Here is a 26,950-nt window from a genome sequence, read left to right on the forward strand (position 1 = left end):
AAAAAAAAAAGCGATAAAATAAGCAATGCGTGGGAATATAACCTTGTATGCACAATGTATTTTTTAAGGGTTCAGAAATATTTGTGGTACATACATATACATAAAAAAAAACTATAAATAAATATATCTATAAAAATAATGAGAAGCTTCCTCCTTTATGGTTTATTATACTATGAATAAAAAAAATATATTATATATATAATATATTATATAATATTATATACATAATTATATAATATAATAAAACTATAACGCTATAGTGTTGAATTTTTTAGTATTAAATAACATTTTTATGATTTCTTTAAACAAAATACGAATTTTAAAAATTATTTAAAAAAACTAAAATAATTATTTATAAAATGAACGATAATATGAGAACAAGGTACATTTATGCTAGTGAATAAAATTAAAGAAAGTATTTATAAACGAGTACACGAAAATAGTACAATAAAAAATATATATGGACATACTTAAAATGCATAAATAATTATATGTATTTACAATTTCTTTTAACTATAAATATTTAGGATGATTTTTGGTATATGCTCTAATACAAAATAAAAAGCTAATACATATATTTATATTATGCACATTTGTAAAATGTGGGCAAAAGATAAATAAGCTTCTTAAAGGCGTTACATATATATTAATTTTGAAACTTATATAAATAAATGTCCATATGTTTGTGATATATACATTAAAAAAAGAGAAGGGGATACTGATATGGCATGAGTATGTTTATTCACAAACAACGTAACTCTTCTTATGCAGAGAACTGTGTAAATTACAACATAGATTGTCTTTAGACTAATTAACATAAATAAGAATAACAAAATTTACAATTACATATATATTTATTTATCAGTGTGTACACTGACTAGAACCTTAAGTTTCCATGTAAAAACCTCAATATGCGAACGCATCATAGTTTAAACAGGGGATATATAATTATTAATAATGTATTTTTTCACTCTCGTTAGTCAATATAGCATTTTGTTCATGATATATTATAACGTAGGAAGTTTCATATATACTTAGTAGTATTTCAAGAATTTATTTGCTATTATCCATGTTTGGTAATTTTCATTCGTAATTTTATATCCATATAATGTGTAAATATATATTCTAGCCGTTCTATAGGAATTAGTTTGATGCATTATGCATTTTTTCTTTTACAAAATTGTGATACATTTTATTAGTGTATATTAAAAAATAGACTTCTAATAATATGAAAAATAATTTTATAAAAAGCTATCAATATATGCATTTATGGGTATATATATCAAGCTCAATATACAAGTTCGGTTGTCCTTTCACACAGGTTATATGATTTTTATTTTTATTTTTTGACTTTTGGTTTTAATAAAAAAACGAACAAAAAGTTATTATAAGTTTTAAAAACCATAATTTAAATCTATTGTAAAAACCAAAAGTATAATTTTCCTTACATATATATGGAAATTGTATGTTATATAATATTATATAAAAAAGAAAACAAAAAATATCATAATGATGGCGATTTTACGTCCCTTTACCTATTTATTTTTATGAGATAATTTATTTATTGGTTAATAAATACTGATAAATAATATAAAACATGAAATAAATTATATAGTGTGAGTAAATGATTTAAAGTGCAATTCGAAATGTGATAATATATACAATATGGGCGTAAGATGAGCTTATACTATAATATACCAGCGTTTCGACAAAAACTATAAGCATTAACAATTTGTAGTTTAATCAAATTGTATTTTTTTAGTGATATAAAATTATAATTTTGTTTTGTTTTTTTGTGTTATTAAAATGCCAGTAGTTAATGGGGCGCATGTGATATCTATGAGTAATAAAAAAAAATTACAATGATTATATAGAATTAATAGGATGAAACAGCCTTGGTTTTTATTATTTATGTTGCATAGTTTGGATCCGTATTATATATATTATGTATACCTAATTATATATTATTTTCAGATAATTACACTATCGTAAGTGATGGTTATGGAGAAAAGGGAATAAAAAAAACTTATGAAGATGAGTTTTTCATTTGTGAAAATTTGAATGTCTATAACAAAAACTTACATCCTAATTTTAATTTTTCGTAATACATTTACAAATTATATATTTATGCCCATGTAACCATAATATGTTCTTATCCCTAATAATTGCGGCTCTGAATTTTATGGGATATATTTTCTTTTTCTTTAACCAATGATGATTTATTGATATTTCTCGTCTTGATTGCTTTGCGTAATTCTCTAATTTTATATTTATATAATTTTATATTATTTTATTATACTTGATTTCAGTTGTTTTTGTCTTATTGATGGCCATAACGGGAAAAATACTGCAAATTTTTTAAAAAAAAATTTAGCCCAAGAATTGTCAAATAGTTTTACAAACATTCAAGAAACATATGATGGCATACTTCCAATACCTGACCACTTTATAAGAATTGTAAATATTCCAACATATATTTGTTAATCTTCATAAGTTATATTTTTTATGCTAATATAAGAACATTAAAAAGACAATAAAATAAAAGCAATATATTTGATCATATTTTGTTTTGCTGAATAATATGAACGAATGTTTGTTATATCAACCATATATGCCTATTGCAGGAAATATACATGCACGACATTTTTCTTATGACAATGTGATTCTTTAGGGTGTTAATAGTGCCTGTAAAAAAATCGATGAAAATTTATCTCTAGAATACCCAGGGTGTAAAGGTTAGATTGTTAAATTAAAATACACCCACGTTTTTACTTAAAAGAATTATAAATTATTGTTTACATTAAATTGTTTTATTTTTAAAATTAAATAGTCATATGACAAATATATTCATATTATTTATTTGTTTATACATCATATATTTTAGATGGAGCAACATGCGTTATTATTCTTATAAAGAACGATTTTGCATATATAGCTAATATAGGGGATTCCTTTGCGTATTTATGTAGATACTTAAATAATGCACATAGAGGTATGAAGCGATGGAAAAGAAACGAATTATATAGTATAATGGTATATAGCAACATGATAATTTATAATTAAAATTTATATAACCTCATTTTGTGTTATATACTTTTTTTCTTTTAATATCAGCTATTGATCTTGTGGATATTCACAAACCATGGGTTTTATCAGAAAAGGAAAGAATAATAAAGCATGGTGGAACGATAGAGAACGGAAGAATAAATGATATAATCGACGTAACACGAACTTTTGGCGATTTTCCGTTAGTTAAAAAATGAATTATGCAAAATATAATATAATGTGTTATTTATTACTACCAATTTATTATATTACTTTATTTATCATTATTATGTATTTTTACTCTATATGCAATGCTAATTGTAGGTTGAAGAAATATGGATTATTATGCAGAGGAACATTTAAAAAGTTTAAAATAACCTCGGATGATAATTTTATACTTTTAGGTACAGACGGTTTTTTCAGCTTCGTTGACATTAACCATGTAACAAATGAAATTGTAGCCTTGTCAAAAAAGGTAAAATTCAAGAGGATTATATTATTGTTACGAATATTCATTGCCCCATACTTATTTATTATTTTATAATTTTTCCCCTTTAGGAAGAAAGACTAGTAAATGTGGAAAAGAAGAAAGCAGTTTTCGATGCAAAAGCCATATGTAAAAATATGGTTGAGCATGCAATTATAGACAAAAAATCACAGGTATAAAATGATGAATAATTTGCCTGTATTTGGTGTTTTTTATTGTACTTATATATATCTGTAAATAAGGGCATGCACATTTTTATATACATAATGTATAAATATATTCTTACTATTATCATTGAGGGGGTATCCACTTAATAAATAGTATGCTAGTGAAACACACAAATAAAAGAATGCGCACTATTTTCCTTGGCATCGGCCCAAATATATATGCCACATATTTGTAATTCAAAGTGACCATATAATTAAATTTATTTTTACTTTTTATTTTTTTTCCATTTTAGGACAATGTTACAGTTATTTTAATAAAATTTTTACATACATTAAAATAGTTAATTATAAATAGCTTATGCTATTAATGTATATTATATATTCAACAAATTTTAATTATTGAAGTGACATGAAAAACAACACAAAAAAAAGGTTAATGAAATATAATAACAACAACATATTGAAATTAAAATATGAGCATATAAATGCACATTAATATATTATTCGAATATTTCGTGTAATTATTACACGGAAAAGCGATAAAAAAGATCCTACATACAAACTACATATGTGTGTGCACATAGAGAAAATCAAAATTAATCAAAATGGAATGGCAAGAAAAAGGTGGCATTATAGGAAGAAGAAGAAGTAAATATTCTCATTTACTTTAAAAGAATGCGACAATTAAAAAATTTTATAGTTTAAATAACTATTTGAATTATAACAAATATGATCGTTGTATTCTTCAAGATATGCATTTTGATTCGTGTTATTTGTATTTATCAAAGGCATTTTTTCCTTTGTTCGATTATAACTGTATACATTAGTATCAATTACATTAACTGTTTCTTCATTGTTATCTTTAAAGAGCTTCATAAAAAATGTTGCACAAGCTGATCCAGCATATGGTCCAATCCATAGGGGCAAAGACTTGATATAGAAAATTATCACTTGTATTATTTTTCCCAAACTTAAAAACGAAAAGAATATCGAGAAGAAATTAAAGGAATTATTAGATTGGACATATTTAAAATATAAATATGTGCATAAAGTAGAAGTAGAAAACATTGGGTTTAATGTGGTATTTGTAACAAAAACAAAAAATAATAACGAAAAGAATATAAATAATAAGTAAAATATATGATTTATTATATATTTTATATATTTATTATCAAAATAAATAAATAATTTTTTATATTTATTGTTATTAGTATTTCTAGTGCTGTATGTGCTAAATATATCATATTCGTAAATATCTTCAAAGGAATGTGATGAATATAATGATGACATATTTTTTATTTTGTCTTTGTTAAAAGCAAACTCTTCTTCATTTTGATGGTCTTCCTTAAATAATTTTTTATAATTATAAAAGCTTAGTAATAATATTGTTAATAAAAATGTTGATACAAATTCACATAAAAAAGTTTTCATAATATGTTTTCTTGGTAATAAAGAATATATGAATATACTACCATATATATGGGCGCATAAAATACTAGCTAGTATTCCTCCGATATATTGAAAAGTAGCATATAATGTTGTAATTACAAATCCATATTTTTGTGGTTCAATTAGCCATAAGGCGTATGTGTATGCAGGATTAATATGCGCCCCAAATATAATAAATAATACATATATTAAGCATCCAAAAAAGGAATATATTGCATGGCTACTATTGTTTTTATTGCTACTATCTTTTAATATCTTTATATCATCAAAATTTTTTAAGTCCATATTATTAATATCATCTAATTTTATTTTGCTATATTCGTTTACTTTATCTTTAAATATTACTTCGTCAACATCTTTCGTAAGTTTTTCTTTTTTAGAATCTTTGGGAAGAGCATGTATATCTTTGTTTTCATTTATTTTGTCATTTTTTTCTATTAAATCAGCATTTACTTTTGTATCATCAATACTTTTCGTGTTTGCATCTTTTTCGCTAATATTGGTAGCTTTATTCTCTTCCCTTTTATTATCATTAACAATTGTTGTGCTTTCTTCATTGGAGTTTGAGATTTTTTGTTCTTTTTCCTCACTTATACTATTCTCTATTTTTTTAGTATTGTTAATTGTATTTTTTTCAATGTTGGTATTATCTTGTTCTTTTAATTGTTTATTTCCTTGATTCAACAATGTGGTTGCCTCATGCATTTTCACATCATTTATGGAGTTTATATTTTTGATATCTTCAGTCCCGCTGATATCATTATTGTACATATTGAGTTCATTTATAAATATATCATTTTGTTTGTAAGGGTTAATTTGATTAATGTGTTTAATTATGTATTCTTCATTTTGATTAGAATTTAACATATAAACAGATATTAAAAAAACAAAAATAAATGAACCAATGAATTCAAAAAGAAAATTATATTTGTACTTGCTAAATGATTTTACATTTATTTCTTCTCGTATGTCTTTTATATGGCTTTTAATAATCTTAACACTTGCCTTTATCACATATTTTGCATAGTTTATGTATAACAATAGCCCGCCTTTCGTTTTCATTGTTCGACAAAAAGGTATAAAATAAAAAAAATATTAAAATAAACAAAACCAGAATGCTTTATTATATTTAAAAACATTTTAAATATAATAAATAACAATAAATAGTAATAATAATATTACTATAATGTTAAAAAATGATTTATAAAGCATGGGATGATTTAAATATATATATTTCCATATTGAAATATATTATTAAAATATAATATTTATTCTCTTCAACATATTAAAATAATACATCGCTATATTTTTAGATAAATAGAAAAAGATTAAAAACTTAACATAAATATATTTATGTTAGCCTATTATATATATCATATTTTGTTTTTCGGTTTGTATGTATCCTTATGTATACGTAAAATCGTCACATAACGAATTAACCTTTATACATAATGCGAATCTAAATTGACGAAAATAATTGTAAAATAAAAATAATAAAAAAAATTATTAATGGTCATAATATTAACAATAATATTACTATTAATTCTTGAGAACGATAATAATAATAGTAATATTAATAATTTGTTTTTATATAATAAAAAAGAGAACAATCAATTGGTATACAAATTGTTATAAATATGTGTTTTCCATATTTAATAATTTTTAGCATATTTAAGAACACAAATAATTATAAAATATAGAAAATTAGATGTGCACTTTGCTTAAATGCATAATTTCCCCATACCATTATATGTATGTACAACAATGTATTTACTTATTTTTATTTTCACATTTAATAAGGATATTTTTATGGCAGGCTATGCCATATTTTTGACAAATTCGGGATAACATCATAAAGCATATTTTTTTTTTGATAAATATTTTCATGTAGGTATTATTGTTTTAAAAAATAAAAGTTATATATATGAATGCCTATCCATTTTAAATGGCATGTTGAAAATTAATGGGTTTTATTATGTTCTATCAATTTTCTTTCATGAGATAATGCGTAATTATATATATATATACATACACAATACTGATGAATAAGCATAGCCATTTCTTTTTATATGTTCATTATTTCTGCTGATTTTGCAAATTAATATTCAATCGTTTCGCCTTTCAAAGTGTGCTAATATAAGAAAAGACAAACTCAATAATTAAGTGATAGTCTTAATATATATGTAGAATTGAAAGCATTCCTCATCATAGTTATCTTTATATTACACATATCATTATAAATAATTAAAAAAAAATAATGATAATAGAATTAAAGTAAAACCCAATACCCCTTGTATTAATTAAAAACATTAGGCGATACTATAAATTCCAATAAGCGCATAAATAGCTATCTCTTTATACTAACGATATGTACTATTTAAAACGTATTTTGGGGGGAATTAAAAATCGCATGCATCATCATATTAATACTATTTAAAAGAGTATTATTTTTTTTTAGGTATTATACACTTTTGATGTCCAAATTTCGTATTTTATTATTCTATCACACACATATGTATGCACACAAATGTATGTATGTACGTAAAATATGCATAGTTCCTTCATTACTCAATTGTTAAATTTTGATATTTTATGCAATAAAAAGATTGTATGAAATTGAAGCTCTGTACTACATAAAAAATATATACCAACATAAAGAGGGATGCATAAGTATATCTATTTATTAATATATTTACTGTATTAGCAAAGATAAGCAAATATACATAAATAATAAATATATATTGTTATTAGGAAATAAAAAATAAACTTGTATTAGCATAGCTAAATATATAAATATTTCTGCATATTATAAATATGAGTACTTATGAAAATTAACAATTTTATAACTTATGCGAAAAAACATATATTAATTTTTTTACCATTTGAATAATGGTCAAAATTTCCACTAATATATAATCAATATTCGCCTAGTGGTTAATAGATTATCTATTTAAATATATGCATAGCACATATTTATTACTTTTCATGGTGTAGTAAAAGGGTATGGATATAGATTGAGTATACTATGCATACAATTTTATGATTGCACGTACATACATATATAGAGAGAACGAAAAAAAAAGCAAGAGAGGGTCACAAATATATTTTAAGATTAGACCGAAGGTTATGCAATTATTAACATTATTTTTGAGTTTGTACTATATGTATTTCCAAATTTGACTTTTTGAAATCATAGTTTTAACAAGCTTTATGTTAATTAAATAATCTTATCACTATTATTATTTGTAAATTTATATTTAAGTGCATATATGAGTACATATATTATTTTGAGGTATACATACCTTTCTATTTTGTACGTATAAGAATATATGTACGCATATATGTAATATTTTATTGATGCTTTAGAATAATCAGTAATTTTCTATTCAAGGATATCATTCGATTATCTTTATATTTCCTCAAAAGCGAAATAATAACAATTTATCATTTTTACAATTTTATAAATTAAAACTTTTAGTACAAAATATGATAAAAAACAATATTAAATACAAACCAGATGATAAGCCTATAGATAAGTCATTCAATGATAAGCATGATAAAAAGAGGACGTATTTAAATATAGGTATATAAATATATTCATACACAAAAATGTATAAATACATATTTATGCATGATGTACATATGTATATACTTAATTTGTATATCTTCATACGCGTTAGCACATACAACGGAACATTGATAATTACATATTTTACACTGAATTTTTTGATTTTATTTTCTTAAATATGTTTAAATTAATGAATGTAATTTTTAATTTTAAATGATATAATATCTAGCTTTATTAATGTACAAAATTACCATTTATTATAGCCATATGTATATTTTACACACAAATATACTAATGCCATGATTTGATTTATTTTGACTATTAGCATACATTACACATATGTACAAACACTAATTTCATAATACATTAATATTATCCATTTTTTGTTATTTTATTATATATTTTTTTGCTCTCATTTTAACATTATAACTCTAATAATTCGATAAATTATTATTTTTTTTTATTATATTTCCTTTAATTTACTTCATATTTCATATACACATATATTTTATTTTAACCTTCCATTTATTTATAAGGTTGCAATATTTCACGCATATTAATAATATATTTTTTAAATTGTTTTAGGTATATTTTTGTTTTTTATTCAATCTTTCGCTTCTAGTTTTTATTTCTATTCCTTCTACTATTATTTTATTTCTAATTCTATTACATTTATCTTATTCTTTATTTCCAATAATTTACTTTTTTTTAATTTAAAACATTTTTAATATTTATATTATTTCTTATTTTAATGATACAATTTTAAACCGTGTAGGTTTAACTAATATTTGTATTGAATTTGCTTAATGTATTATATATATAGCTTATAAATTAATATTTTTTGTATATAAATTTTTTATTATTGTTAATTTAAGGGACATAAATATATGGCATATATCATATTACAATGTTTTTTTCTTGATTACTTTCAATAAAGACATGGGTACATGCACCTCTTTTTTAAAAAAAAAATATGGTAATATAAACATAATACACCTTTTAAAACGTATATTTGCATATTCATAGTTTCTATAATATACGTATATATGTGTGTATGTATATAAGTTTACATGTTGGCAGTGTGTAATATGTATTTCATTTTAATTGTGTACTTGAAAATGCATGCCATAATTTATCATAGAATTGCCCTATTTGGAATGATAAACCATAAAACAGATATTTTTTCATTATTATAATAATGTTTGTATAATGATATATGTGGACATTATAATATATATGCATCCTTATATAATTGCATAGATAATAAACAATTTGTATATGTGTGCAAGTGTGCATGATTACCAAATACTTAAACATATATGACAAAATATATGAACCACATTTCATTAGTTCAATAGCATTTACCCTTTTTTAACATTTTGAAAAAAACCCCAAAAATGAGAAATCGATTTATATGTGTGGTAGAGATAGTCATTTCATAAAGAGGCGGCTACATACATATATAATACAAATGATTACCTCGTTTTCTTTTAAATAAATTTTTCATTTATTAGCATAATAGCTCTAAATTGATTTATTGTTTCTCTTTTTGATGTTTTATTTTGCATTTGATTTTATGAGCTTCGGATATTGTCTATATACATTTCTATAACCAGATATTTTTATTACTGATATTACCTTGTTTATGTTTATTTTATTTTTAAAAAATTTTTTAATTTAATTTTTTTTTTTTTTTAACAGCTAAAGATCGAAAAAATACAAGAAGAAGATTGTCTATCAGCACTAAAAGTGAACTGCCAAACGATACTGATGAAATAAAAAGAAGTATTAAAGAACTTAAAGAAAATGAAAGCAAATTTAAAGAGGGATCACAAAGTAGCATATGTTTAAGTGATAAAAAAGAATCTCAAGATGAAGAAGGAACAAAAATTGATGTGCAAAAAAGTAAAATAAAAAAACGATCATCTATTGCAGGGGTGCAAGCATCACATTTTCAAGAAGACTTTGAAAAAAAATGCGTAAAAATTAAAGGTTCTGTTGATAAATTACATGAAAATGGTATTGGATATGTTTGTAGAAAAGGCTTAAAGCCTGAAAGCCCTAATCAAGATGATTTTATTATTATAACAATGGAAAATTTAGCTTTATATGCCATTTTTGATGGGCATGGCCCATATGGCCATGATGTTTCAAATTATGTACAAAAGGAATTACCATATATGATTATAAGAGATGAAAAATTTTTAAAAAATCCTAAGAAAGTTTTTACCAATGCTTTTTTAAGTATTCATGAAAATATTGAAAAAGGAACGAATCTTTATCTAGAATCAATTGTAAATGGTGGTATGAAAAGTTCTAGTAATATTGGCAAAAATAAAATTAATGAAGTTGTCAGTACTCATTTAGATTCTCATACTAAGAATATTCTAAGTGAATCAGACAACGATAATAATTCATATTTAGAAAGTTATGATAATTTTAAAAGCAGCGACAACATATATAGTGACAATTATGATGATAATATCAACAGTGATAAAGATGATGATTTATATGATGATAATATTGAAAAAAATAGCGAAAGTGATGATTCAAATGAATATATAAATGAAAACAAAAAATTAAATAAGAAAAAAAAAAATAATAAACCATTTTTTGATAGTACAATGAGCGGCACAACAGCAACAATCATAGTTCATTTGTTTAAAGAAAAAAAATTATATGTGGCATATGTCGGAGATTCGAGGGCTGTTTTAGGAAAAAAGAAAAAGGGCTCTTCAAAAAAAATAGATGCTGTAGAGCTAACTAAGGATCATAAACCTAATTCTGAAGGTGAAAAAAAAAGAATCATAAAATCAGGCGGTCAAGTTTTGAAATTAGAAGGCGACATACCTTATCGTGTTTTTTTGAAAAATAAATTTTACCCAGGATTGGCAATGTCACGGTAATAATACACACGAAGATAATTCACTTTCTAAATCTATATATTAGCACTCATATGTTTACATGGATATATTATAATCTTTAAAATGCATACCAATGTATATATACATACACATGTGAGCTTATCTCGCTACTTTCCATCACAGAATATTGAATATATGTGTTGTGTGCTAAATTGTTTTTATGGTTTCATATAATTAAATGAAAATTTATACACATATTCATTTATGTATTATTTCATTTTATTTTACCTAAATATTAGGGCCATTGGAGACACATTAGGGCATCAAATAGGAATAATATCAGAACCTGATTTTATGGAAGTTAACATAAACGAAGATGAAGATATTCTTGTTTTAATTTGTAGTGATGGAGTATGGGAGTTTATATCATCAGAGGAAGCCGTTAATATGATATATGATTATGGCTATGATAAAGTAATTAAAATGGAAAAAAATATTTTTTTTCGTTCTTAAAACTTTTAATTTACATACAGTTTTCTTTAATTTTTTGACTATGGCTTCAAACTTTTTTTTTCTTATGAAAGGTTCAAGATGCCGTGGAGAAACTAGCGAAAGAATCTTGGGATCGGTGGTTAAGTGAAGAGGAAAATATCGTCGATGATATAACAGTACAAGCCATCTATTTATCAGATAAATTAAAAAATAAAAATTAAATCTGAGTCAATCAAAAAAATATATTTATTATATCATTTGTATTTTCTTATAAGTTATCTCTGTATTTAATATATCAAAAAATAACAGTTTCATACAATATTTTTTAGTTCTAAAAAAACATATACGCATATGTACATATGTGTACATATCCTTACATTTTGAATATATTTATTAAAAGCTTTATATATCCTGATGTATCAGTACCGAAGATGGAAATTATAATTCAAACTTCGTATTTTTCATTTTATAAGAAACATAAATATAATTTATTGATAATATGTCTTTTAACATATGTATATTATCCATTTTTTATCGTAATTATTATATCTATTATATTATTTTTTTTTATACACTATTTATTTTAGTATAAACGCCTACATGGCGTTATAACCTCCGATTATATATATTTTTTTATTTTTTTATATATTTTCCTTAATTTTTTTGTTCTAAGAAAACATATTAATTATATTTTTTATACGACAACATTTCCTACATTTTTTAATATATATTGTTTAAATAGTTGTCTTTTTATTCTCCCCTTTTTTAAAATGATTTTTAATTAATAGGATACTGAAACGATTTTTAAATGTGTGTGTATCCTTATAAAAAAATGTATATATAAATTAAATATTTTCGCTGCATTTAAAATAAATGCAAAAATGGGGTGTATACCTTTTATGGGTGTTTATATTCATAAAGAAGGCATTGTTATTAATGTATAATACATATATATACTTTTTTATGGGTTATTCAAATGATATAGTTTTATTTTTTATTTAAAAATGTGCATACATTTTTACATATAAACACATGAAATAAAACAAATATTAGTTTAATTTTATATAAAGCAAATTAATTAGTACAAATTAAAAAAAATATGTACACAAAAAAAGTGCGTTTATGATTTTTTTGTGTATGTATCCTTAACCGAAAAAACATAATTGTTGTAAATCGAATTAAAAATATCGGCAGCATTAACCCTGGCCTTTAGCTTCATACATATCAAATAGGAGCCTGATAATTTTCTGTGAAGCGTATAGATTTCTGATCTTGGGGGAACTAATCTATTATATATAATTCTGGGTAATAATGTATATATATTTTTAGCTAAATCATTATTACCAAAATCATATACTTGAGATTTAAATGGCTCTCCAACTAATATAACTGATTTAATATGAGATGATTTCATATCTTCATTTTCTTGGCCAATAAAAAAATTAAGCATATATGAATAATGATAAATTTTGTCTTCATCTTCTTCGACTGATGATTTTACAAGTCTTAAATACTGATCAACAAATTCATTTTTATATGATCTTGTAGCTCCAAAATCAATTAGACATAATTTATCGTCTTCTGGGTTATATATAAAATTGCCTAAGTTAGGATCTGTGTTCATAATTTTTAAAACAAACAATTCATGTAAACAAAGATATATTATTCTTTGACCTATAGAATCTCTAATAGGTTGCGGATAGCTTTCTGCTACTTTTTCTAATGATATACCTTCAATGTAAGATGTTACTAATACCCTTTTTGTTACATATTCAGAATAAACATTTGGTACATAAAAATATTTACTTTTTTGAAAAATATTTTTAAAAAGTACATAATATTTTGCTTCATTAATATAATCACATTCGCATATTAATTCTTTTCTTATTTCTTTACAAATATTTTCAATATATAAATTTTTTAATATTAAATTAGTATATTGATTTATAAATAGCAAATTTTTTATATCACTATCTATGGATTCATATACACCTGGGTATTGAATTTTAATCGCAACTTTTTTATTATTTATTACACCTTCATGTACTTGCCCTATAGATGCACTTGCAAATGGCTTATAATCAAAATAATCAAATTTACTTTCATAATCTTCACCTAATTCACTTTTTAAAACTTTTACTAATTGATCTTTTGGCATTATATCAGCTGAATTGCTAACCATTTTTAGTGCTTTTATTAATATTGGAGATAAGCATTCATCTTGCAAGCTTACCATTTGCCCCAATTTTAAAACTACTCCTCTCATTTTACTTAATCCATTAGCCAATATTTCAGCATTTTTTTCGTTAATAATAAAATCTTTTTGGTTATTATTCATTTCATTTGAAATTATTTTTTTTTTTATATATTCAATGCTAGTATTTTTTGCAATATCAAAAAATACTTTGCCAAAGACTTTAGCTCTACTTAAAGGTGAAACTGGCACCTCACTTACTCGAAAATCAGTTTTCTCTTTTTTTTCATTAGTTTTTATTTTGTTATCCAAAATGTTAATATTGTAATTGAAATCTGTTTCGTCAACCATGAAATGTTCTTTGGGGTTTTCAATTGTTTCATCATTATTTTCGTTTAATTCTGCATACGCTTCATTTCCTTTTCCACCAATTGGACTAGAATGACCTATATCTTCTTTTTCATTTATATCATTTTTCGTAATATACTTTTTTCTATCACTTGGATTCACAAAAATATTTTTTTTTTGGGTGGCATCTTCATATTTTATATTATTGTGTGAAGCGACAGTACTTAGATATTTTCTATCTTTATAAAATCCAAAATTATTTGCAATATTATATTCATAACTTTGTGTTAATTTTTGATTATTACTCCCTTTTATATTGTAATTACTACCATTATCAGGTTCATATATGTTATCACTTGTTGGCTTTTTATTCTCCTTTTCTATGTTAGTTATATCAGTGAAGGGTGAGTTGATAAATTTGTATTTGGTAGAAAATATGTTAGAAGAATTTTGAAAATGGTATCCAGCGCTATCTGTATTGCTTGTGCTATTATTTTTTAATGATTGATCATGCTTGAAATCTTTGGTATTAGTATCCATATTTTTTTTCATTATATTATCCAATCCATCTTCATTTAGTAGTGAATCAATTTTATTAATGTCTACATTTTGAAACAAATATTCATTTTCAAATATTTCCCCATTTTCATTAAATTGGTTATACTTATTACTAATATTATACTGATTTTCAATATTATCATATTTCCAAAAACATTTTAATGGTAATCCATGTATAATCATAAAATTTTTATATATATAATAAAATATATGGGACTCATTTTGTTTTACTTCTTTTATTATATCTTTTATTAAATCATTATTTTCAAAGTTTGTTTCTAATATGTTTAAGAAATTATGGAAATATGTTTTGATTTGGTTTTCAACAAGAATATCATTTTCATTTTCATTTATTATTATTCCATATCTTTTCAATATTTTATTTATATTGAGCAATTCCCTTAAGGGGTCTTCTACCTCTGCTTCGTCAGCTTCTTTTCTTTTCTTACAGTTCCTTTTCATTTGTTCATTTTTTTCGTGTTTTATTGCATCACTTATTAACTTTTCATTATTAGTATTTAAAATATCTGACCATTTGTATATATCAAAGGGGGTTACGCAATCCTCATTCACATATGTGTATTTAAAATTATTTATTTCATTATTTGTTTTTTCAGTACATTCTCTTTTATTATATTTTTCTTCATTATTTCTATTTTTAAATTTTTGTATTTCATCGTTACTCATATAGTTTCTTCTATGTACTATTGGCATACGTAATGCCATCAATTTCCTTGGTCTTAATATTACATCTCTTAACTTTTCAGCAACCATGAATATATAACAACTATTTTAAATTATTTAACTTATATATACATATTATAATAAAATATGTTTGTATAAAAGCTAAGATGGAAAAGTTTATATTCTTAAGCCTTCTATTGGCGCATCACTATATTACGTTATTATTTTTTTTATTTGTTTCAACAATTTTTAACAATATTTTACGATATTATTATGGTGAAAAAGCAACAGATTATTATTCTGCTCGTTATTGAGCGAAGCGTTTTTTCATACTTTCTACTAATAAAGTCATTTACCGAAAAATAAAAAAACTATCTATGGATATATTATTATGCGCTCGCTAGATTGCTAATGAGCATATATATCTACACATATGCAAGTATACATAATATATATATATATAGTTTGAGAAATAAAAAACACTAAAGGAAATTTTCTTAGCAATTTAAATTATTTTTTTCAGTGCTGTGCTCTATGCTTCGAGGGTTATCTGCATACATAAATACATATGCATTGTTTTCTTTTAAAAAAAATCAACCCGTTTAAAAATTATATATTTAAATATACATATTTTTATTTCGTTTTATTATTTTATTTTTTTGGTTATCGCGAATTTACCTTTAAAAAAAATTAATATATTTTTTTATCTTTCCTCATCTTATTTTCTTTGTCCCATTGTATACGATATAAGCATATTTCAACTCATGAGCTAAGGTGTATGCTTAATATGTTGCATTTTGCATTTATTGTAATAGTACGAACGGGATAGAACATGTAAAGATGTGATATATATAGCATATATATATTTCCGTAAAGTTATCGGTGTGTTTAGTTACCAAAGAACGTAAACACGAGTGTAGTAAGAGTATGGAATACGAACAAATGATATGTTGAAATATAATTATATTAAATAACTATTTTATCGAAATATTATATATAGTAAACTTTAAATAAATACTTATAATGCTCATACATACAAACCACCTGATTAAGATATAAGAAATTGCATATATCGGCATTTTAATAGCAAACCTTTGCTTATACAAATGTATATACAATCGAGAGGAGTTGAATATAGGATACGCATTGAGATAATATATAAAGAATATGAGAAAATGTGACACACTAGCATATTTTTTTCTTTTTTTACTTATTATTTCAATAAAATGCTGTCAGCAATTTATCACGCCAAATAATATAAATAGCATAAAAATACCCTATCCAAAAATCAGTTCAGAAAATAGAAGAAATGGTAACAACCCTAATAAAATATTATTTAAAGAAATGCCCCAAATATACACATTTAGGCATTTTCCATATAATAATACATAAATAGAATTGTATTCCTTTCATGTTTTTGCACTTTGTAAATATCAGTTTGTTTACCAATAACAAAAATATACACATATATATGCATGCAAAAGTAGCAATAGCATTCATGATCGTTCCTAATAAAGGTTGTTCACTAAATAAAAGTAATATTTTCTTCCTTTTTTTGTAGTAAGCTTATATGCAAGAAAAAAAAAAAACCGAAAAGTTATAGTCCTTGAATGCACTGAAGCAAGGAAATTAGGGAAACGACCCTCAAGATATGTGACAGAAAAGAATAAAGTTAACACACCAAAGAAGTTACAATTATATAAGTATAACAAATACCTTAAAAGAAGAACATTGCATGTAGAAATTAAATAATATCTTATGCATGTACTCCCTTTTTGATATTTTATATTTTTTTACGTATATACACCAATTTTTGGTATATATCACCAAATATTTTTTTGTTTTTTGTTCTTGCTTTGTACCATTTTACATTATACACCTCGCTTTTATATTTTTACGTACAAATTGATTGGTAATACTATTTTATACAAGATATATATATTATGAATATTATTACTTTATATTAAAAACAATAAAAAGATAAAATAAAATATGTTATAATTATTCTTATAAAAAATCACAAAATAATAAAAATTATTGACAATAATGTTTTGCTATCATTATAATTGCTATTATTGCCTTTTTATTTAAAAGCTAAAAGAATCATCGTCTTAATCAAACCTCATATTTCATAGCATAAACACATATATAATATATTGAATTTGCAAAACAGTACTATACGGCTTGTATATATTAAAAATTGTATAGACGGAAAAATTGTGTTATAATAAGCATAAGATATTTCTCCACATTTAAAAATAATTATTAACAGGTATATTGCACTTTACATATATAACCTGAATATAAATAAACCCTTTTTGGCAAAAAATACATTTTATGTTTGTACATTAAGCATTTTATCAGATCAAAATATTGTAAAAAATATTTAATGTTTTATAAAATAAAAAACTCTATATTTTAATAATATATTTTTACTAATATAAAGCTGTGGATTTCTTTTAATTACTATCCAGGAAATAATATTTCTTTATTTTAAAAGTTAATATCATTTAAACACATATCACTATTTCAGTATTTTTCTTCGTGAAAAAATAAGGTATTTGGCAAAATATATTGTAAATTATATTTGAATATTTATACACTCATATATATTGAATAAATATATACCCATGTATTTTTCTTTTTGCAGTTTATTTTCCATTTATACAATAGTTCTTTAGTATATATTTTCCACACCCTTTTATAGTTATCATGTAAAAATATAACATGAAAAAATCTCAGTGTCACCCCAAAAAATTATAAACTGATATGTTCACACATATTTACGTTAAAACTTTGTATATATGCTCATAATTTTTTTATATTTTTACTTTTAGTATCTCAAGTTTAGCGAATATGGCGGATTTATTTGATAAATGTGTTGCTTTCGTTAGCTCATTACCTAAAACTGAACCACTTTCAGTGGAGACAAAATTGGATTTATATAAATATTATAAGCAAAGTATGTTTGGTCCATGTAATATTGAAGCCCCAAGTTTTTTTAAATTTGACGAAAAAAAAAAATACGACGCATGGAAATCAGTTGAAGAGTTAAGTAAAGATGACGCCAAAGCCAAATATGTTGAACTTGTTACTTCATTATATCCTGAATGGAATAAATAATAAGAATGTTTTAAACATATATATGTTTGTTTCAAATTTACCAGCAATTTTTATAGTAATGGATTATATTATCGAATCTTCTATATATGTGTTTATACACATAAAGTATATACATTCCTGTAAATGCATGCTATATATATGCCCGTTTCCCAATACACGGAATTATGAGATATATATGTAAATTGCTAAGAAATATATTTCCTTTTTTATATGATGCTGGCTTGTGTTTGTTAGTGATGTTATATGATTTATGTGTATATAAATTAAAAAAGAAATAACATCATATGAATAATATTTTTTGTACTATTAACTCATTACTTTTATTATACGTATAATAAATTAATATATTAAATAAAGTAAGAAATATCGAATCATCTAAAAAATATTATATAAAATTCTTACATAAATGAATTAAATATATAAGTACATGAGACAATAATAAAAAATAAATAAAATAGCGAAATCATCCAAATGTATGTCCAAATTGGTTTATATGCATACATTGAAATTTCTATAACAGTTCGATGTTTTTTTTAAGTATTAAAAATAAAGGGCAAGGAATGGAAGCATAATCAAAATAATTAATAATATAATATATATTAAATATATCATATTATAAAATAAAAAGGATGCGTATATATTATTATTATTCATAATAAAAATAATAAATATATTATTATATCATTCTCAGCATATAAGAATATGCTAATCATATAAGCATTTGCATATTTTCTCAGTCTATTTTTAATTTTTTTTTAGTTATGAATGCATGCCATTTGTGTAATAAATTTTTGTGTATTGAAATAAATTTATATTGGATGTATGTGTACATAATATAGACATATATACACAATATGATTAAACACTGTAGGTGAGAAAAAAAATAATTAAAAATAAAATTTCAAAGTTATAATATAAATTAAAAATGTCTTCGAAGGAAAAGGAGCACAATTTAAATAAAAAAACGAAAAATTCGGAAATTGAATTTTATACCCCTAAATCGAATCTTTCCATTGGTAGTGTAAATAGAAATGTTGCTATTAATAATTTATACAAATATGTTAATAAAACCAAAAAAATAAGTAATAATAAAATAAAAAAAAGGTTTAATGGCAGGAATAATTATATAAGCATTGATCAATCGAATATAAAATTGTCTAACATATTTAGTTTAAAAGAAAAAAATAAAAAAACTGAAATTAATAAAGATAAATTTTTAATCGAATTTGGTAAAAGCGATACTGTGTCTGATAAAAATTATATTCCTATAAATAATAATGTTAAGACCAAAATACATGCTATAAAAAAAAGTGATAAGCAATTAAATAATAAAAAGAGAATTTTTTTTGAGCATACAGGAAATATTTTAAGATATTTTAAAAACGTCAATAGCACAAAAAGTGTAGATAAGACCCAAGAAACAAATTGCGAACAAAATAAGAATGATGTTGAAATTTCGAAAACATGCAAAGACCAGAACAATGTAATAAACAATAATACAGTAAATGACACATATAGTAAAGATGATGAAAAAGCAAAAATAGAAAATATAAAAAACAAAGAGACAATAAGAGATATTAATAATAATCAAACTGCATATTTAGACAAAGTATGTGACTATTCAAAAATAGAAAAATGTGAGAATTATGAAAATAGTAATATATTAGACTTTGAAAAAGATAAAATCAAAAATGAGAACCTACAAGATGATAACCACAATGATGTATATTATGCATTTTTGGAAACTATGTATATATATTCTCAAAAATATTTTTTATATAATAAAATGGAATATATTAGTAAGCTATTATTCTACAAGCAACCTAATTTAAAAAACTTTATTTATTTAATCGAATCATTGTTCTTAAAAAAAAAATATGTTGAGCTCTTGAATTTGCTACGTATACATAAAAGATTATGGGTATTCACATGTCCAGAAAAAGACACAAAAAAAACTTATAATAAAATAAATAAAAAAAAAGTAGGTCCTAATAAACATAGTAGCGATATTCATCAAGCATTTATGCATTCGAATAGTTCGATTAAGAAAATATATGATTGCATAAACATTATAAATATCTCCGATGATAGCTATACTAATGTAACGGGTGAAAAGAAATTTTTATGTAAAACATTCCAAGGGGTAAAAACAAAAGAGTCAGATTATGAGCATAACAAAAAAGAAAGCAAACAAATAAAATTGATAAAAAACAAAAAAGATTTCCCAAAAATTAAATGTATAAATTACATAGCTTATATAAAAATAAAATCCTTACTAGAAATAAAAAACAAAAATTGTTTAAATAAGGGTGTAATGTTTATAAATAAGCTCAATAAAAAAAAATTGATAAAGAATAATTGCTATTATTTATTGCAAGTAATTATTGATTTATATGAACTAAAAGGTTTATATAATCACTCTTTAAAATATTCTATTTTATTATTTTTAAAATGTCCAATATATCCCCAAATCATTCTTAAATTATTTGGGCTGTCTTTATTATCTTTAAAGGATGAGATATACTTAATTTTACTAGCCAAATGTAGCAAAAAAGTAAAATGGCTAAAATATTTTCTCTTGTTTATTTTATACTCTGTTAAGTACCAATTTCACAATAGTAAAGTTTTTTATCACTTTCTCTTCCTTATTGAAAGTGTAACAAAAGCAAAACATAAAAATAAAAAAATAAGTAAAAAGAAATGTAAAAGTAGTTGCAGAATGTCAGCAAATGCCATTAATTATGATAACAATTTAAATAAAATTAATATATCGAATGGCAATGCCTATGGGAATGATGATCGAATTATTGAAAGCCATAGTTCTATAAATACATATAATAATAATGTAAAAACAATACTAGAAAACAATTGCAGCAACGACACCGAAAATAGTCAAATAGATAATTGTTATATTTTAAGTAATACGATCCAGAAACCGAATCAATGCAAAGAATATACAGAACAAAACAAGTGTGAAAAAAATATGAGTGACTTTGAGAAACAATATTTTGAAGTATCAAATATTTTTAATGGAACTGATATGTTTCACACAAAAAATTATCCTAACATTTTAGTTTTTAAAAAAGTGATTTTATACAATTCAATATATAATAAAATAACACTTTATGATATTTATATATATTTAACAAAAAATATATTCTCTAAATATTTTCCAAGGGTCTTTTTATATTCAAAAATATATATTATAATAAATATAAAAAGAAGTTTTTATGAACGCAATTATTCTATGTGCTATAGCTTATGTAAGTTGCTGCTAATGGATCAGATATATGACTCTTCCGTAATAACCTTTTTTGTCAATTCAGCTTATTTGCTAAATAAAATTAGTTGTATTAAAAAATTGGCTATGGAATTAAAAAAAATAAATAAATTTATTTACTTTTTATTTTGCAATGCGTCTTTACTATTACATTTTAATAAAATAGAAAGATCTATACAAATATACAAATATATTATTGATACTTATTCAAATGTATTTTCGGATTTATATTTTTATTCCCTGTCTAATTTAATATACTCCTTGCAGTTAACTCAAAAAGCTCATCAAATTATAATTTATTGTAAAAATCTTAATAAACTATTTTTTAATAATATTCATTCATATATATTATTGTCATATTATTATTTTGTGAATAATATTCCCAATAAAACTTTTAATTCGCTATTCAAGGCTTATAGCATATACAACTACCACCCTGATATATATTACATTCTATCTTTGCTCTCTTTGAGTTACAAGAAGTATGATATATGCAAATCGTATTCTTTATGCAACTCTATCACTAAATAGTGTATACATAAATTATATAGGCATATTATATTATATGAAAAATATATAAAAATTAGTTTAGTTAAAAAGGCAATCCATTATACACACATATAAATAACTGACACAGCATACAACCTTTTCTATATCATTAATAATGGATTATTAGTGTGTTAAAAATAATACCGCCTTTTCTCTCTTAAAGAGGAATAATCACTATCCCATGATGCGTATGAAATTAATAATGTGAGATTTGTATTTATTTATGTCTACTTTAATTAACACATTTTTAGGTTTAAAGATTATGCTTCTTTTAGTGAGCTAGCGCTTTTTTTTAGCCTTAAAAAACAAGTAGTTCGGAATTATATTTTCACCAAAATTTATGAAAAGCAAAATAAATATATACCTTCTTATTTGTTGCATTACAACTTCAAAATAATCAATACGAACGAAATTTCAAGCAATACCTTTGCATTTTTTGATGAATTTATGTGTTATTTTTATTTTGAAAACTTAATTAAAGCATACGTAATTTTACATTCCGTTTATTCTAAAAGGTACACAAATAAAAAACAAAATATACATATCGTTTATCAATGTGTTGTATACATTTTCTTTTTTAATTAAAATTTTTTTAAACACACATCGGATATTCTGCCATTTATGTATATATTTTGGCCTCTTATTCATATTTATTGATTTATATTATTCAAATATGCATTCTTATGTTTTATTTGTTTTGTTCTTTTTTTAGGAGTAAATTGAATTATCTCATATTAGGTGAAAATTTATGCACTACTGGGTTAAGGTTTTTTTCGAAGGACATAAAGTTATTACACAGTAATATTAAAAAATGTAATAATATTTTATTAATTATAATTCTTTATATATCTCAATGCTTTCTTTCCTTATATATATACATGCAGTTTTAGGATATATTTATAATATTAAAAAGCGCACGAAGATTCACTTATCCATAGATGATGTCGCATAAAAAGAGAATATATATGATACATTCTTTTGTTTTCCAATTGTTTATTACTGCATATTTATATTTCATGTTGTTTATAATATTTGTGATTTTGTTTATATTTGTATTTTTTATTAAAATGATGAATATTTTAGTACTCTTATACTAAATAAAACACGATTGCTATGTGCTAAAAAATACAATTATATTTTTCCCGTAAAATAGCTTTTTGCACCGATATATCCATTTTTTCTCATTATATATGTATTCATTGTAGTATAGTGATGGGTTCTTCTTTTTATAAGAATATATTACACATATTGTGCAATATCCTTTTTTTGTCGACCACAAATTTTCTATGAAAAAAATGTTATAGTGAGTACACCTATAAAAATGTGTACCCACGAAATATTTAAATAAGGGATATATAATATATATTTTTAAATAAATTTCGCAAAGGGTAATCAAACATTAGCATGGTACATCTTAATTATGTAGTAAACTAATGAGGATGAAAACAATATTTCTTTTTACACTCTTTATTCCTTTGTTTTGTAAATAGGAAAATAATAACATGGTCTATTCTATTTTACAGAGATTTTTTAATTTTTATTACAAATTTAATGTTTAAGTACATAAATAAACTTATCAATTTAATGATAATAAATGCATGCGTTCTTGTCTACTTAGAAGCAAAACGAATTTAAAGGAAATATTTATTATTTTAACATATAATAGAAAAACACAATTTTTTGCCTTCCTCTCTATTTTCAGCGTCTATTGATTTATTTTATCCCTTAATATCTTTATTCCCATGAATATAATCGAATCCAACAAAGAAAAAGAAAGAATAAGTCTCCATAGCCATATTAGCGGCTTGGGTTTAGATGAGGATGGATTTGTGCACGATGCTGATTTAGACGAACCTCAACAGATACATAAAAAAAGTGAGCAAAATGGTAATATTACAAATGGAAAGCTTACAAATGGTGAAAATATACATGACAATCAATACAATGAAATGTCCAATATGAATGGAGATAATAATATTGATGCATCAAGTAATGAGGGTGAAGAAGGTAAAGATAAAATAAAAAGTTTATATAATTGCAAAGGTATGGTTGGTCAAAAAAAAGCTAGAGAAGCAGCAGGAATATTTATAAACTTAATAAAAGAGAAAAATATTTGTAAATGCTTATTGCTGGCTGGTCCTAGTGGAAGTGGGAAAACAGCTATTGCTATTGCAATAAGTAAAGAGATTAGCGAAGAATCTATTCCTTTTTGTATATTTAATGCATCTCAAGTATATTCTTGTGAGGTTAAAAAAACTGAAATCTTAACACAATATATAAGAAAAAGTATTGGTGTAAAAATAAAAGAAATCAAAGAAGTATTTGAAGGAGAAGTTATGAAATTAGAACCATTTTATGATGATACATATGACGAAAAGAAAATATCTTATGTACATATTACTTTGAAAACATTAAAAGAACAAAAAAAAATAAAAATACATTCTTCTATATATGAAAATATATTAAAAGAAAAAATACAAGAAAAAGATGTTATATATATAGAATCACATAGCGGTTTGGTTAAAAGAGTAGGTAGATGTAGTTTATATCAAGATATGTTTGATATAGAAACAGATACATTTGTTGATTTACCTAAGGGAAATGTTCATAAAAAAAAAAATATCATACAAAATGTTACATTATACGACTTAGATATATCTAATGTCCAACCCAAAGATAATATACTTAACTTTTTTCAAAACGCTAAATGTAAAAAAACAGAAATAACAGATAAATTAAGAAATGAAATAAATAAAATTGTTTATAAATATGTAGACCAAGGAATTGCACAAATTGTTCCTGGTGTCTTATTTATCGATGAGGTACATTAATCAAAAAAATTATGCATAAACATTATTATCATTTATGTAATACATTTTTTTTGAAATAAATGCACATATTATTGAATGAATTAGATCATTAAATTGATATATATTCTTAGAATACCTATTTTGATGTATATAATTTTTTTATAACTTATATACAGGTGCATATGTTAGATATCGAGTGTTTCACGTATTTAAACCGAACCCTAGAATCAAATTTAGCGCCCATTGTTATATTAGCAACAAATAGAGGAATTTGCAATATAAAAGGTTGGATTTATTTTTTTTTCGCCATAACTATTTTTATATACAAATTACTCTATGGAAATATAAACACTTATGCACAATATGTTTGTGTATTATTCTTATATATGTGTATATAGATGCTCAATACTCATACATATTTCATTTGACAGGCACAAATATAATATCTGCGCATGGAATACCTGTTGATTTACTCGATAGGATAATTATTGTAAAGACGATGTTATATAACAAAGAAGAGATATTGCAGGTATAGGCACACTGGAATTAACACATTAGATGAATATATGCATATATTTTATATTTTTAACCTTTTCCAAAACAATATATTTTTTCGCTTTTTTACTTATTATGCTTCTATTTAAGGTTTTAAAATTAAGATGTAAATTTGAAAATATAAAAATTGAAAATGAAGCCTTAAATTATTTAGCCGATATAGGTAGCTCAAGAAAATAATAATAGAGCAAATATTATCATTTGATATTTTTTTTACTATCCAAATATCAATCTATTATATTATTAGCTTATTTTTACATATCAATTTGATCAATTCATTTTTATTTCAGGCATGAGCTGCTCTTTAAGATATGCTATACAACTTTTAACACCAGCAAAAATTTTATCCAAAAGAAAGGGAAAGAAAATGATAAGTAAATCCATTATAGAGATCGTTTCTTCCATTTTTTTCGACACAAAAAGATCAACACAACTTTTGTTAAGTGAAAAAAATAAATACTTGTATTAAAATGTAATTGAATTAAGGACTCATAAAAAATTGTAGCATTTAAAAGGGGAAAACCGTACGATTCATTTAAAGCAAATTTTTCGAAAAACATGGAACTTAAATGATATTAATTATCATATATAAATACATAAAATGTATTCTCACAAGCATCTATGCAAGTATTAGTATGTTTACATACGCATACTTATGCTTACACATACACACGCGCATGAATTTGTATAGACAATATTAATATGAAACATTTTTATAAATCGAAATACATCAGTGAGTTATTGAATGCCCGTGCTGTATGATTTTATGATAAGAAA

At 23.3% G+C, this 26,950-nt stretch overlaps 8 protein-coding genes across 8 annotated transcripts; 6 read left to right on the top strand and 2 right to left on the bottom strand.

Annotated features, from left to right (window-relative positions):
- Positions 1–1,806: 1,806 nt before the first annotated feature.
- PCHAS_1428800 (protein phosphatase PPM7, putative) lies at positions 1,807–4,040 on the top strand (the record flags this gene model as incomplete). The annotated part of the gene is made up of 9 exons (XM_016799665.1): positions 1,807–1,843; positions 1,975–2,101; positions 2,310–2,457; positions 2,672–2,735; positions 2,885–2,992; positions 3,115–3,247; positions 3,370–3,520; positions 3,604–3,705; positions 3,993–4,040. The coding sequence occupies 9 exons, from the start codon at positions 1,807–1,809 to the stop codon at positions 4,038–4,040; spliced, it is 918 nt and encodes a 305-aa protein (XP_016654923.1).
- A 343-nt stretch (positions 4,041–4,383) lies between these two features.
- On the bottom strand, positions 4,384–6,210 carry PCHAS_1428900 (aquaporin, putative; the record flags this gene model as incomplete). Its single annotated transcript, XM_738519.2, has 1 exon — positions 4,384–6,210. The coding sequence occupies one exon, from the start codon at positions 6,208–6,210 to the stop codon at positions 4,384–4,386; it is 1,827 nt and encodes a 608-aa protein (XP_743612.2).
- Positions 6,211–9,655: 3,445 nt separating this feature from the next.
- On the top strand, positions 9,656–12,293 carry PCHAS_1429000 (protein phosphatase PPM5, putative; the record flags this gene model as incomplete). The annotated part of the gene is made up of 4 exons (XM_016799667.1): positions 9,656–9,692; positions 10,418–11,618; positions 11,880–12,054; positions 12,165–12,293. 4 exons carry the CDS (start codon positions 9,656–9,658, stop codon positions 12,291–12,293), a joined length of 1,542 nt encoding a protein of 513 aa, XP_016654924.1.
- Positions 12,294–13,192: 899 nt separating this feature from the next.
- Positions 13,193–15,946, bottom strand: PCHAS_1429100 (ABC1 family, putative; the record flags this gene model as incomplete). The annotated part of the gene is made up of 1 exon (XM_731120.2): positions 13,193–15,946. The coding sequence occupies one exon, from the start codon at positions 15,944–15,946 to the stop codon at positions 13,193–13,195; it is 2,754 nt and encodes a 917-aa protein (XP_736213.2).
- Positions 15,947–17,023: 1,077 nt separating this feature from the next.
- Positions 17,024–17,608, top strand: PCHAS_1429200 (apicoplast ribosomal protein L33 precursor, putative; the record flags this gene model as incomplete). Its single annotated transcript, XM_016799668.1, has 2 exons — positions 17,024–17,168; positions 17,418–17,608. The coding sequence occupies 2 exons, from the start codon at positions 17,024–17,026 to the stop codon at positions 17,606–17,608; spliced, it is 336 nt and encodes a 111-aa protein (XP_016654925.1).
- Positions 17,609–18,712: 1,104 nt separating this feature from the next.
- On the top strand, positions 18,713–18,979 carry PCHAS_1429300 (acyl-CoA binding protein, putative; the record flags this gene model as incomplete). Its single annotated transcript, XM_016799669.1, has 1 exon — positions 18,713–18,979. The coding sequence occupies one exon, from the start codon at positions 18,713–18,715 to the stop codon at positions 18,977–18,979; it is 267 nt and encodes an 88-aa protein (XP_016654926.1).
- A 925-nt stretch (positions 18,980–19,904) lies between these two features.
- PCHAS_1429400 (conserved Plasmodium protein, unknown function) lies at positions 19,905–23,760 on the top strand (the record flags this gene model as incomplete). The annotated part of the gene is made up of 4 exons (XM_016799670.1): positions 19,905–22,741; positions 23,060–23,323; positions 23,521–23,606; positions 23,693–23,760. 4 exons carry the CDS (start codon positions 19,905–19,907, stop codon positions 23,758–23,760), a joined length of 3,255 nt encoding a protein of 1,084 aa, XP_016654927.1.
- A 790-nt stretch (positions 23,761–24,550) lies between these two features.
- On the top strand, positions 24,551–26,642 carry PCHAS_1429500 (RuvB-like helicase 1, putative; the record flags this gene model as incomplete). Its single annotated transcript, XM_016799671.1, has 5 exons — positions 24,551–25,630; positions 25,795–25,903; positions 26,050–26,147; positions 26,264–26,336; positions 26,464–26,642. 5 exons carry the CDS (start codon positions 24,551–24,553, stop codon positions 26,640–26,642), a joined length of 1,539 nt encoding a protein of 512 aa, XP_016654928.1.
- Positions 26,643–26,950: the final 308 nt, after the last annotated feature.

The sequence above is a fragment of the Plasmodium chabaudi genome (genome assembly GCF_900002335.3).
Source record: "Plasmodium chabaudi chabaudi strain AS genome assembly, chromosome: 14".
NCBI classification, from domain to species: domain Eukaryota; phylum Apicomplexa; class Aconoidasida; order Haemosporida; family Plasmodiidae; genus Plasmodium; species Plasmodium chabaudi.